Consider the following 14,655-nt stretch of genomic DNA (forward strand, 5'->3'; position numbering starts at 1 on the left):
GTGTCTGGGTACTGATGTAGTGTTTCAGAACTTCCACACTTCCAATTGTAAATATACTACAAACACACTGAGGAATAAATGTCTTATTTGTATTATTCTGTGTCACTTCAGAAGTGTGTATCAACCCTTTCCAGGCAACACTGAAAGCTGAGGCTCAGCAAATTGTCGAGCAGGACTTCACCTTTTCCCAGAGTTACTGATAATGCAAAGTAAGAGCCCCTCATATTGTAATTTTGGTCTCCACACTTTGCTCCTACATGCACAGCTTTGCATCTGACAATACTTCACAATACTGAGAATGCTTCACAATCAAGATCACCTAGCAGTAGATCATGTAGAACTACTATAATTATTACTATTACCAGCTACTACTTCCAGTTTGTTTGTCACCTGAAAAGAAACTTTCTCCTGGTAATTTTTCTTTTATCATCACTGACTGGAAAAAAAAAACACAACACTGCAACAGGCAGTCCCTGAGAAACACAACTAGGAACACAAATAACCAATACTGACTTCCCATTTATCACTATACTTGGAGGTCCACCTGCTTTTACACTGAAACGTGGTGCTTAGGTTTTTTTGCTTGCATTTTAATACTATGAATGAATTATTTGAATTAAATTAACTTAAATTTAATATTCTTATAGAAAGATATGCAAAAACAAAACATACTTCAAGCTCTTCAACAAAGGCTGCTAAATCTTCTTTCCAGAGATCTGAAGCAGATTTCCTCTTAAGGTCATTTAGCTCTCTCTCCTAAAATATAAAAGTAGTTATGTAAGAATCTAAGTTACTAAGTTACATTGCAACTACAGTAAATAGTATAGAAACTGAACATTCACAGTTAGACACAGTAATTACTATACCATTACTTATTTACTACATCAACCCTTCCATGGTGTACCAACCTTTGAGTCTCTCTGCTTAATTAACTCTTCTACTTTCTCTTTTGTCAGTGACCACAGAGACATGTTTAAGATATAGTTAAAGTCAGGGCCAGAAGCTGTGCCAGAAGCAGAGGAAGCATCATCATTCTGGTTGTGTGGGTCCTCCTCTTCTGCTGCCTAAAGCAAGATACCCACAATTACAAATGTTAATAATTGTAGTTCCATGAATGAAATGAACTGTAACACTGCTCCAAAGCATCAAAGCATCACTTGCTTTTTGCTTTTCTTTTCTTTTTTTTTTTAATTTTTCTGGACCTTTACAGAAGGCCACGTTCCTGTGACCTTCTGTAGCTGCATTAATCATTTAATTTAAGAAAGCAAATCTGAACCTGATGCTAGCCAGATACCTTGTATGCTGCTGGTTACAGATACTGGGACTCTCCTAGCTATCTCACCAAGTTGAGACCTTTATCCTTGGGATTTTCATGTGCATCTGTTTCTTGAGAAATGAGCAGTCTTTTGCATAAAAACTGCTCTCAGATCCCTGAATGAACAAAGTTTGGAACTGAATCAAAAGCTCTCGTAATGGTTTTGTTATAAAATACAACACACTACACTGAGTTAAAATACAGTCATAAAAAAAAGCAAACTGAATCAAATGAGAAATGCACACAAACAGTGAAAGCAGTTACAGTGGCACAGAAAAACAGGCAGTTGACAGATACTGGAAGCTGCTTTCTGAAGTTTTATCTTCCCATAGTAAAACATGAAATCAAACTTGTCACATATTTCTCTTGGAATAAAAAGAAAATTATTGGGTTTTAAAAAAGGAATAAACCTAAGTCAAGGTGAATTTCCCTAAGGTTAAAAAGTCATAGCTTAATATTTATGTTTCACTGCAGAAAACTGATGAATCCTTAGTTATACATAAATAATACATTTTTAAAATCAGAGACAAATAAATAGGGGGAGAATCAGTTATTTGTGTTTGGTAACAGATACATGAAACGCTGCATCAGTCAATCAGAAATCAAGTTGCCAGCAATGATTTGGGTACTTTAAGAAATTCAATCCTCTGCACTATCATTTTCAGACTTGTATTATATAATTTTCTTAAGAATTATCTATGTACATGTATCAATGCTATGGGACAAGATTGTACTGGTTTAATGTAATTTTTTTAAATGAAAGCCAGTAAAGAGTAATGAATAATCTTTTTAAACATTGTGTGTGTTATAAATTAAATTAAACTACTAGAAAACAAACATCAGAATAAATTAATGTAATGTATCCCAGCAATAGCATCAAATATATCCAGACATTTCAGGTTATTACCTTTTCCTGTGCTTCTTTCCAGGCTTTTACTGGATCAGACTCATAACCTCGCTGGACCAACATCTGAATCAAGTCTCTTTTTGATCTGTTCTCTACAAGACACACATACACCAGGGGCAGGGGAAGGGAAAAAAACAAAACAGTGTAATAAAAATAAATTTTTTACATGCAAGTACATTCTATCATCTTTAAGTAATTTCCAGGTTCTCCCCTACTGTTACCAGTTCTAACTTAAATTTACTCACCTATGGTAATTTTTCCTTGTATCTTCTCTAGAATGAAACGGGCTTGATTGTTAAGCTTGGTAGATTCTGCACCCAACATTCCCACAAGCCATTCCTTGCGTAAACTGTAATAATGTAATCGCAAATCAAAGAACTCCTTCAAGATGTCTTGCACAGTTTCATACTTCTTCAAACATCCCATGTGATCAAATAGCACCTATAAAATACATAATATACTGCTTGAATGAGAATTCATAACTCAAACATTGTTACCATTTGCATCTGAGCTTATTTCATTGCACACATATACACACACACACACATACTATATAAAAGGCATTATTTTCAAGTCTTTGAACTCAAACCTTACTATGGAACTACACAGCACATAGCTGAATAGATTCTATTTTTATTTACAGGTAGATTTAACACAAGATCTGTGGTAACATATTCAAACAGGAAGACTGCTATGTAGCCAAATATGTCTGAATTCAGTTAAATGATTAATTTTAACTTAATATTAAAGCAAAACTTCAGTAGCACCTAACGATTCACAACTATTTAACATAACTGTTGAAAAGCATCTTTAATATTTCAGTTCAGCTGTGAAAACAGCCATCCTTCAAGTTCAAGCACACAGTAGGAAATAATTTATACATCGTGGCTGGAATCAACCTTGCCTGACTCCTGACATCTCCAGTTTAGACATTTATAGGTGAACTAGTCACCCCAGCTGCCCTCTATAGTCAACTGAAAGGATTAAGCCCCTCCACCTAAAGCACTTATTTGGGAGTTGGGTGAACAATGACAATGTTCACATTGCTTTGAAGATGCTTACAGTAGGGTAGAGCAATTCCTACCCATGCACAGGAGCAGCACTTAGTGCTTTTTTCAGTGAGCTGAAAAACATTTTGTAATCTGTTAAACAGATTACAGATTGAGGACAGGTTCTCACAATAGTTTGTATGGTTGTTTAAAACTGTGAGAAATGCTATCACCTCGATTTGGTAGATTGGCTTTTCAAGCACAATCTACAAAACTGGTTGAGCAAGGCCTTTCCCTTTTTCAATTCTGGGGTCCTCGTTGTTAATCTATATTCACATTTCTTTTGATTTATAAAATAACAGCAGCAATAATAGTATTTTTTGTGTTATGACAATATCTAGAAGTAGTACCTGCCATAAAAAAAATAGAGCTACTTTTTCAGTCTCTAAAGACAAGTAATTTGGAAACATTCTGGCAGAAATCATCTTACAGTTCAAATCCCTCTCATAATAGACAGACGTGTTTTGCTCAGATTCTTACTTACATCAAAACATGAGTAATTTACATCACTATTATGACTTAAGCAGCTTAAGGGTAATGGTTTTTAAACCCTACAACTTAAAATGGGATTTATGTTGTTGATAACATAGGATTGTTAAACTCCTAGTAGAGGATTAATAGTCCTGAATAAAGTGCAATTTTAAACATGGATACAAGTTACATGGTCAGAACTAAAATCTAATTATAATATGGGAGAAAGTTATTTGTATGATCTACTTTACATTAACTACTTCTGGTTAGCTGCACAGGAAATTTTCAGTCACAGAAAACTAAGTGCCCCTCAGCTTGACAAATTTGTTTTGAAAGATTGATTGATCAGGGTGAAAATGGATTTGCTCATCTATATTGAATTATTGTCTTTCATCACTCTAATCTTCTACTATTCAATTTCAAATACATAATACACAGTTCAACATCAAGTACCAAAGCACACTATAAAAACAAGCAACAGTAAGGATTCTGATAGCCAAACATGAAAAAGTTACCATAGAATTACAAGTAAGACTTGTTTGAAGCTTGAAGACTTTGTGCAATCCAGCAGCTTCTGCCTGGGCAAGTTTTTCTTCTGTCATCTTCACAACAAATTTCACAGTTGTATCAGTGTGGTATTCCTTATAGTCAGAAATTAATGCTGGAGTTTTTTCAGTCCCATTCAACATAGGTTCTAGAACCTGTTCTTTGTACACCTATTGAAAACAAGGTAGCAAAAACCAGAAACACTTCTTAAAATCCCCAGTTTCCTAAACCACAACAAGATAAGGTTTGAAAGCTTAGTGCATTACATCTGATACCAGATACAATTTACAGAATGAGTATAACCTGCAATGTGCAGGTCAAGACTAGCACAAATGTAAGAGGCATCCAACAAGGACAGAAAAGTCTACTCATAAGAAAAGGGGGATTAAATATTAATTTAACAGGAGAAGCAAGTATTCCTTGTAGTATGGACAGTAGATGGCACAGGTAGAAAAACATCTACAAAGACATACAAAAGAATGAAAGCATGTTCTCTTTCATGTATGCACAATAATCAGAAATTGTGTTAAAAGCTCATGTAAAATAACTTAGTAAAGAATAATTTGTTGGGTTTTGGGTTTTACCTAAGTGTATTTCACTGTTACTTACCTGGGTCCATGTCCTTACAGGAAGCTCTGTAATTTCTACTGTGTTCCTGTCCACCACAAATATTTCACCACTGACCACATACTGGTTTTGACCAAGTTCCTGTATGGTTCCTTTGAAGTTTTTGTAATTTGGGAGCTGAAATTGCAAAAAACGAGCAAAGTGGTATTAATCTTTCTAATAAAATGTCATTAAAATACTTGGTTCACATATACCATACAGCTACCATTTTATATTGCACTAACCCATCAACCAGCCTCTCATGCCTGTGAAAATCTTAAGTCATAGGAAAAATACTACAGAAAAAACAGAATACACACGTGCAAGTGACAGGAGAAAGTATCTTAAGGTCCACAGAGTAGATAAATTATTAAGAAGATGCAGCTGAACCCAGTGAGGTGATGGGGTCTTCGTTTTCTTTGTGGGATGTTTTTCAATATTTGGGTTTGTTTTGGTTTTTTTCTTTCTTTTAAATGAAAATTGCAAGCAAAAATAAAGGCATGACAGAAAGCAGATTAACACCCTAGTCTCACTACTTTTTTTCTTGTGCTGTTTTGCAAAGATAGTGGAACCCATCCAGTTTACAAAGTAACTAAGAGGACAGGGAGGTTTATTTTAATTGAATTTATTTCCTTATTCAGCTTACCATGCAGCCAAAAACACATACCAGCACACAGAAAGGACCTAGATGGCTAGTAGCCCTAAAGGAAGCGTAATAGATTCATTAATAAAATAAAAATAAATTTTAAAAAAGAGAACAGCAACTACTTATTGTTCCCAAGAATCTGGAAAAGGAACTCACTGTTTCATGAATATTAATATTGCACATTCAGTGAACTGTGATCTAAGTAGAGGAAAAAAAGTGTTTCTGCTTCTATGACTTTGTAAACACTGCCAAGTAGCAATATCCATCAGTTGTAAAGTAAAGGTTACATTGTCTGTATTTCATCTATTCCCTACAGATATTCCGGGTTCACCCAGATACTCTTCCTGTCCACAATTTTTCAAGCATACAGAATTTGAGAGACCTCTTATAAAAAAAAATAAAGGAACAGAAGTTAGATGCTGTCCATAAGTTGCTGATTTTCTTGAACTGTGACAATTTCTTCTCATATGCTTACAGATATCTGAGAGTACAATTCTGACAAGACAAAGTTTAGGTAAGTACTAGTGCCTTCAAAAAGGAAAGAGTGGTACACCTTTTTACTGTCAAGTCATAATTAGACAGTAAGATTTGCAACTGTGAAGCCTTGCAGTCAAACAGAAGAAAAAGTCCTCTGAAATAATTGGAAAAATTACAAATTGCAATGTTTTTGCATTAAGGTGAACTTCCTCAGTCTCACCCCAACAGTCAAGTAAAGCTCCTACACACAATTACTGGGGCACCTCAGTTATTCCAATAATCAAGCGTTTCTAGAGTGATACGAGTTCAGTAAGTACAATGGAAGGTTTATTTAGCAATCATAAAACACACCAGTATATACTATTATGCTTACCATTGGGTGGGGATCTAAGCCATCCAGCATTCGTCTGACATTGTTTACAATCTCTCTGGTATCGTAGTTGGGAAGTTTGCAAGCCCACCCAGTACCAATCCCTTCAGCTCCATTTACTAAAACCATAGGAATGATGGGAATATACCATTCAGGCTCTACACGTTGGTTGTCATCATAAAGGAATTTAAGCAAGTTGTCATCCACTGATGGAAAAAGCAGCCTTGCTAAAGGGCTTTAAAAAAGAAACAGAAAACTGTTCAACTTGAGTCCAGTAAATAAGGTACATAATGCTTTAACAATGCAAGGGTCCAGATACAATGTATTTGTAGATTCTTCTCATGTCCTCCTTTCTCTTTGTCATTCTGAAGCTGAAAATGCAATGTAGATACCTCCTCTGAACAGGAAGTTGTTCTCAATGTGTTCATAACCACTATTTGTTTCCATCACAATAACACCTGTACATGATCCACTAGTAGTTTATGACATTCAACATCCACAAAAATATAATTCATTGGAGCATTCAGAACACAGTTCACTGTCACCCAGTAATAAGAAGAACAGCATGCAAATAGTTGCTAAACTTTGTTGCTTTGTTGTAGGCCTAGCACTCTCTGAAAATGCTGCAGAGGTTTTACTGGCAAGTCCTTTTTTTCACCTGGAACATCATCCTGGATGAATGCTACTTCCAGTACCTCATGCAAAAAGGAAAATGCACTAAACTAGGGAGCTACAGAAAGAATATAAATGAGAAAGGGAATAAAACTTGGATACTTATGTATAAAGCTTACAACTGAGGAAAAGGAGAAATCACAAGGAATTTTAGGCAAAACAGCACAATAATTAGGAAATAAATGCAGCGATATGGCTTAAAAAATAGGGTAATTTATGTTAAAGAACATGTTCAGACACTCTGCACACCAAACTGAATTTCAAGGTACTAGCTGTGAAAAATCAGCATCATTAAATTAGGTCTTTATTCTTAAATTATATAGGTGTCATGTAGCTCAAAATGAAGAAACTTATCCAAAAGAAAAATAATCCATCTCAACTTTCAAGTCTATGCTGAGCTGCAGGATTTATCACTAGGTAATATCACACTTTCTATTGAGAAATTGAACAGATTTCACACTGAACAGGGAAACTGAAAGCTACTTCTTCAAGAAGTCACAAGTTAAGATCAACAACTAATCTGAGTGATGTGCATTTTCATTCTTCAGCCTTATGATTCTAAGTTTAATTCCCTAAAAGCTACAATTCCCACAGCACTTCTATGCAAGGAATATCAGGCAAAAAATCCATGTTAAAAAAAAAAAAAAAATCACACAGAGATGTAAAGTGGAATTTGAGCTTGGATCAAAATATTCCAATCTTCTCACACACATACACACACAAAAAAGCAGTGTTCTGAAAGGGTTAGCTTGATAAAAAGGCTTTTTAAAAGCATATGTTTAGCTTTACATTTGTGTTTACCTTAACATGGTGAAAATATAGCGAGGGCTGGCAGCATCCTTCCCACCATGAAGCCTGGTACCAAACTGACCAATCGGTTGTAGCAGATTAACATTGTTACTGCCAACAAAGTTCTGAGCCAAGTTGACAATCGTCATCATTAATGCTTGCTGCAAAAAACACATTCATAGCAGAAGGGAACAGTATTATCTGCTCACACATCATACTTATAATCAAAAATTTTGTGACTAGCCTGAATTAAATTTTTAAAAAGTAGTCTCCCTGAGAAAGTAATGTTATAAACCTATTACAAGAGCTGCTGGCAAAACATAATGCTTCTTGTTCCACAGCCACATTGCCTCCCTGATTTAAGTGTCCTTACATTCCATGCTTATGGAAACCCTTGGGAGTGTCTATTTTTTTCTAAAGCACTTATTCAGTGTAATGAAAGGGGTGAAAACTGACTGCCCTTACTACTGCACGAATTACTACTCATTGCTTTTCAAGGGAGAGAAGGGATGGAGAGAGACTCTTAACATGGCAAGTTCTGTTAATATTTCAGAAAAACAAACAAAACAGGAGATAGAAATAAAATTTATTCCAACACTATATTAGGTTTCCTAAGAACAGTTTGTCTTTTTCATACATTAAGAAACTACATTTTCTCATTTAAGACAAAATTTGTCCTAATACATATTTTCTATATTCCTGTGACTTGAGAAGCTAGAACTTATCTGGGTAATTCCACAACTACTATTACGCCACAACCCACAAACTATTTGGGATACCACTGTGCATGAAGATGCATGAAGACCTGGAAAGAATGGAAATTTGCTGCCTACAGTATATTTAAACTCCATACTGTTTCATTCCTTTTCTTTAAAAATAAATCTTTGATTAGTAGACTTCCAGTCAATAGGCTTGCAATTTAAATTCAGTAAACATTCACCTAATATTTTATACTGGCTAAAAATCCTCACAACTTTCTCCTCCTTCATACTCACCTCCCCATGATGATAAGCTGACATTTCAGCAACAGAACCAGCCAGCTGAGCAACCTTTACTTCACGTTTATCATTTCTCTTAAAGCAAGTGAATAAAACCTTGCGTTGCCCTGGCTTTAAACCTATTAAGAAGAATAGCACATTTTCAACACATGCACAAATGGAGACCTTTCAATAAACTCGTTTATTATAATTTCTAATCTCAAAAGAAGCCTAAAAATTAAATGCACGCATATTTACATGGCAGCATTAGCAAACTGACAGATTAATATCTGTTCTTCTAAAATAATAAAAAATATTTTACCAACTGAAAAAATACCAGGTAAGTGGAAACATAACCCTTTCAGATAATCATTATTGATATGTAGCATGCATCACTCCAATAAACAGCAACTTTATCCTAAATGTAAAGCTATCACAAGAGTTTCCTTTCCAGTCTACTAAGCAAAGTCTTTTTCCTAAGAGTATCATCACAAATTCAGCAGTGTCAACAGTAACTCTAGCTTACATGTATTTTAAAGCACTCTGAGTTTTTTCTGTGAAATCTTCAAGCACTCGCTAAAAATTAAGAACATAGTTTTTGTCCCCCTTTTAGATCTTTTAAGAAAGAAGCCAGTCTTTTGATCTGACTCATTTTTATGGTTTAGGTACACTGTAAGTACAACATCTGTGTGGAAGGGATTGTATAATTTTTTCTAAATGTTGTCTAGAACTGACAACCAATTCTAGATAATGTTTATTAATCTATTCACTGTTGTAATTCACATACATTTCTGAAATACACTAAAATATTGCTACGTGTTACCATTACTAACCTGGGTCAAACGTAAGTGCAAAAATTGAAAAAGACACTGACTGCCATCTCCATTTCATTTAAACTTGTAAAATCCATTTTTCTTTACAATGAGCCTGCAACATGTTTCTCTATCAAAAAAAAATCTATTAAATGTAACAGATTAGAGGTTTTTCTTTACACAGGAGAATTACCAAGGAGCAAGAGTGGTAACAAAAAACTCTAGAGACAGTCAAAGTGTTTTGCCTCTATTTTCTTCTGAGACTTGCCAAACGACTATTCTGTTGCATAGCACCTGATGATACTGAAGAACTATCATTGTTAGTGTACTGCACCCACTGAACAATTCACATATCTTGCTCAGAATGCAGAATTACAGCCAAAGTTGGCAGAAATACTGATAGCAATTATAATACGTAAAGTATTATATATGCAATCAGCACATACTATATACATGTATATTATATGTATAGTATTATACATGTGTTACACAGATAGCAATTATATATAATGTGTATAATATAATGCATAAATTGTATTAAATATTTACACATACACTCCCACACACAGAGATTTGAATAAATATGTTCCCTTCTCATTTTCCTACACTTCCCTAGACACAAACTTGGAAAACTTCCATTCAAATGAGCAGTTATATACTGCAAGTTCATTCTTTATTTCAAGTTGCAGCAAGATCATTCTGCTGTTTCTGAGAAAGCAGTCAGGGTATACACAGTATGTTATAAAGAACAATGACCTCTTGAAATACACAGCTCTACAGTGAATCCTCCTCCAGAGCAGTAAACTGTGTAATGCTTCATAGAGACTACCAGTTAACCCAAGCACCCAGCTACAGGACTAAGTCAGTCTGAAGAGGCAGAAAGCTTCAAGTCAGCTGAAGCTGACTGGCATTGATTCCCTAGATATGTATCTGCATACCTAAGCCAGCCTCATTCTGCAGCAAGCTGGAGATCCATCCTACCAAGAAGCTACTGCCCCTATCCACCTGTAAACTATCAAACTTTCTCATCTAAAATATTAAAAACTCTTGTTATATGAATGTTCCTGTACACTATAAAAATATACCGGAAAGTGGAGATAAATCCACTTTTTTTTTCCCCCTCACAAAACCTCCAGATCTTTCCTTCTTGATCTCAGTAAACACATGCATACTGAAAATAATACAGGCAGAAAATCCTGCTCGTGCTGTTTGCAGGCAGTTTTACAGATGAAGCTGTCGTGTAGTAAGCTGCCTCTTTTAATGTTTAACAGCTTAAACTTCTCAGAGGAATCATGGCAAACACTGCAGTTCCTTAGCATATAAATGATAAACAAAAATATAAGTTTTTGTATTCTTGGCATGAATGTATAATTTCCAACATAAATCACAGGATCAAAAAACAATAAAAAGGAACATTCCAACAAATCATAATGAATTATCAGCTTACCATCAACAAGGGAAGGGATAGATCTCTCATTGTCTGAATTTGAGAAAAGGATCAACTCCTTGTTAATGAAGTCATTGTAAGTCAAATGTTTTGTTGCTGTACCATATAAAAATTGCTGAAAAAAACCACACACGTTATTCATTCAATACAAAAACTACATGACATTTAACTCTCACCCACCAGATTTATTACTATTATTTAGGACTCACCTCTGGAAGGCCATGTAGCCGGCGCTGTCGCCTGTCCTCCATGAAGTTTGTTAACCATTCTTTACGGTCATCAATCTTCTTCTTACTGAAGGCCTGAAAAGATTTCAAGCACACTAAATTATCAGCATACAGATGTTTGTATAAATGTATGTTACTTCAGTCAGAATTGTAAGTGTATAACATTACCTGGTCAAGTACTCAATAAGCCATAAAACTAATGTTTATGCTTAGGCAGCAGTAAAAGTCCATGACCTTTCTGACATTCACAAGGGATTTTTGCACTGACAGAACTCACTGATCATAATTTAAATTTAGAGCACTTTTCACAAAATCAGTATACAGTCAGATAAATCTTCTCATCCTCATTCCTCTCTTCAAAGAGTTGTCTTTGATACACAATTTGATACACAATTGGGATTTTTCCCTAAATATTTTTAAGGTTGGGTTCATCATTTAGACTGATCTCTAACCAGTTGTCATCAAGAAAATTAACTAAAGGTATTAGAAAAAACACTTCTTGCCCTCTCCATGCCCTGTTTGTTCTATCAGCCACATAATGCAAATAATCTGTATCTGTTCCTGAGTGGCTGGTCCTAGTCCTTTTCACAAGACTGACAACTTGACAAAATTGACACTACATGAGGAGACTAACACAGAATTAAGGCCAGGTGACTGAGGGCCATAGACTTCATGATGATATGACATCACTTTAAAGCAAGGTAACAGTTGTTTTGTCTAAGATGGGTACTTTCCCATTTTTAATTTTTTCTCTCCTACTGTGTTTGGTCAGCCTGGTGTGGCTTTAGTAGTAGGGAGGGGCCACAGGTGTGTCTCCTGTGACAGCCTGCTAGAAGCTCCCCCGGCACCAAAATCCTGACCCACCTCTGGACAAGGCCAAGCCCAAACCCAAGCAACTGTGACAATGTTTCTTCAATTAACATATTTAAGAAGGTGAACAAAATCTTCTAAGAGACCTGAAGTTTTCTGCAGGGGTGGAATGAGAGAGAAACACCTATGCAGACACTGAGGACAGTGAGGAAGGAGAGGGAGCAGGTGCACTACAGCAAAGATTCCCCTGCAGCCCACGGAAGAACACAGTGGAGCAGCCTCTGAGTGACTACAGTGGAGAATAAGTGAACCTTCAGCTGTGGAGGACTCCACACCAGGGGAAGATGGCTGCACCTGAAGAAGGCCCTGACTCTGTGGGAAGTTTGTTCCTTACTGTCATGCTCTGGTTTGATTGGTGACAAATTTAACTGATTTTTTCCTGAGTCTGTTTTGCTCAAGTCCACAAATGGTGAGTGAGCCCTCCTTATCCTTGTCTTGATCCATGAGTTTTCATTTATATTCTCTCCTCCTCATGGCTGTGGCAGGGGAGAGTGAGTGAATCCTTATCCTTGTCTTGATCCATGAGTTTTCATTTATATTCTCTCCTCCTCATGGCTGTGGCAGGGGAGAGTGAGTGAATGGCCACATGGGCCTAAAATATGACACCTACCCCTTTTTCTTTTTGATATCACCTAAAATGTAAAATGTTAATTAAAACACAAAGGGTGAAACATTTCTTGACAGAACAGCTTTGTTCCAGACACCATCCTTTGTCCTTCTACAAGCTCTCTTTGAAACATGTGTGCTTATAACAATTAGTTAAAAGATTTCAAATTCAAATATGTAGAACACATGCATGAATACACATACACCACGCAGATACATCTTATGAATAGCTAGTATTTATCTGGTAGTATTTGCTCAGAAAGAAAATTTAGATTCCTGAGTAGATCATCTGTTTGAGCTCTACTGTCCTGCTCAGAATACTTTTCTTAATGTTGTCTTCAAAAGCAAGCCTGAACGTAATGCATCTTGATATCCACACCACATACAATTGGTCAACACTACTAAGCAGAAGGTAGCACTGATTTTGTAGCATAAAGCTCTTATTTCAAAATATATTTTCTGAAAACTTCTCTCTATTCCAAAACTGGTTTTTAGTTACTCCAAAAATATTCATGTTATATCTTCAAGTGCCATTTTCAATAAAAAATAGGAACAAAACCATATTGTTTAAGAGCACTTTTTAAAGTTCCTACCAGTGTAATGGCAGCATCATCTTCAGGACCAGCGTATCGAAATAAGATCCGATGTCTTTCCATGTCAGCAAAATATTCTTTTGCTTCTTTAGCAGTGCTGGTACCCAAACCTGTCCAATTAAAATAAATAGTTAGTCCATATTAAAAATTTAACTTTTGTTAACTTTTATTATTTGATAGCTTTTATTTTACTGAGAATATAATAAAATCATTACAGAATATACTATCATGAAAACAGCTACACATAAAACTTTATGACTTGCCTTTATTATTTTTTTATATTCATGAGGTTCACTTATGTGTTTTAAACAAACCTTTGTAGTATTTTATCTTCCATGCTTTATGATTCTCCATATGTTTCTTCCACTCATCAAATTCAGGAATACTATAGAATGAAAGTTCTTGCTTATTTTTGCTTGCCTTTAAAAAAAAAAATAAATAAAATCAATTTTTCTGTTGCACTGTAGGTAACAGATAAAATCTCATTAATAGAATTCATACCTTTACAATAGGAGTGATGAATTCCTCAAGAAAACCATGTTTCAGCAGTGACGGCCAATTGTGATGAATAAAATTAATCAACAAGCCTTTTATATGAGATCCATCTTGATCCTAAATCAGAACATAAAAACATGAAGCAACCTTATAAAATGTCATATCCCTCAAAACTACCAAAAAACCCACACTCCCTGGCCTTGATACTTGAAAACAATATCTGTTGACAGAATACATAGACGGGAAGTTAGTTTTAATTTGGATTCCAAACTGGACCTGAGTATAAAATAGCCACCAGTGAATAGCACTATCCCTGAGCTAATAAAAAGCTCTTCCACACCAAGCCCACAGCTGCAGCTCAAAGATTTCTTTGCCTGCAGCATATTTTCTCTGAGAGCCAGAGTTATCCCAGACACACACAGAGCTAAATCTTTGTGGAAGAAAGCCACGTCTGACCCACAGTTCTCGTTGGTGTTAAGCTGCTTGATAGTACCAACCTCTCTGGGAAAAAAATAACAAAGCTTCACAAATATCCAAAGCATAGGATTCCTAGACTCCTAAAATCTGAACAATAGGCACACACTTTGAGATTACTCAAGTATAATTGCCCACATTCTTGCTTCTCCCAGACTTTCTAGAATTACTACCTCATCAGCTGTTTCATTTTGTACTTCCTTATTTATATTTTTGAGGTATCAAAAGCATTCTTGTTTATACGTGCTTTTGTTATTGCTATGGCATTTCTGCTACTGTGTAGCAAAGATCAGTTTGAATTTGGAG

At 35.5% G+C, this 14,655-nt stretch overlaps 1 protein-coding gene across 4 annotated transcripts in view; it reads right to left on the reverse strand.

Moving 5' to 3' along the window:
• TOP2B (DNA topoisomerase II beta) overlaps positions 1-14,655 on the reverse strand; it is a 60,728-nt gene that overhangs the window by 11,049 nt on the left and 35,024 nt on the right. For all 4 annotated transcript variants that reach the window (XM_030444561.1, XM_030444559.1, XM_030444562.1 and 1 more), the window contains exons 14-27: positions 13,882-13,992; positions 13,695-13,800; positions 13,381-13,490; positions 11,294-11,386; positions 11,085-11,199; positions 8,844-8,965; positions 7,861-8,009; positions 6,391-6,622; positions 4,898-5,032; positions 4,258-4,458; positions 2,468-2,663; positions 2,223-2,314; positions 909-1,064; positions 673-756 (exon numbers count right to left, since the gene is read on the reverse strand). In XM_030444561.1, coding sequence (XP_030300421.1) covers positions 673-756; positions 909-1,064; positions 2,223-2,314; positions 2,468-2,663; positions 4,258-4,458; positions 4,898-5,032; positions 6,391-6,622; positions 7,861-8,009; positions 8,844-8,965; positions 11,085-11,199; positions 11,294-11,386; positions 13,381-13,490; positions 13,695-13,800; positions 13,882-13,992 — 1,902 coding nt within the window. The remainder of the gene's footprint in view (positions 1-672; positions 757-908; positions 1,065-2,222; positions 2,315-2,467; positions 2,664-4,257; positions 4,459-4,897; positions 5,033-6,390; positions 6,623-7,860; positions 8,010-8,843; positions 8,966-11,084; positions 11,200-11,293; positions 11,387-13,380; positions 13,491-13,694; positions 13,801-13,881; positions 13,993-14,655) is intronic.

The sequence above is a fragment of the Calypte anna genome, chromosome 2 (genome assembly GCF_003957555.1).
Source record: "Calypte anna isolate BGI_N300 chromosome 2, bCalAnn1_v1.p, whole genome shotgun sequence".
Taxonomy (NCBI): Eukaryota; Metazoa; Chordata; class Aves; order Apodiformes; family Trochilidae; genus Calypte; species Calypte anna.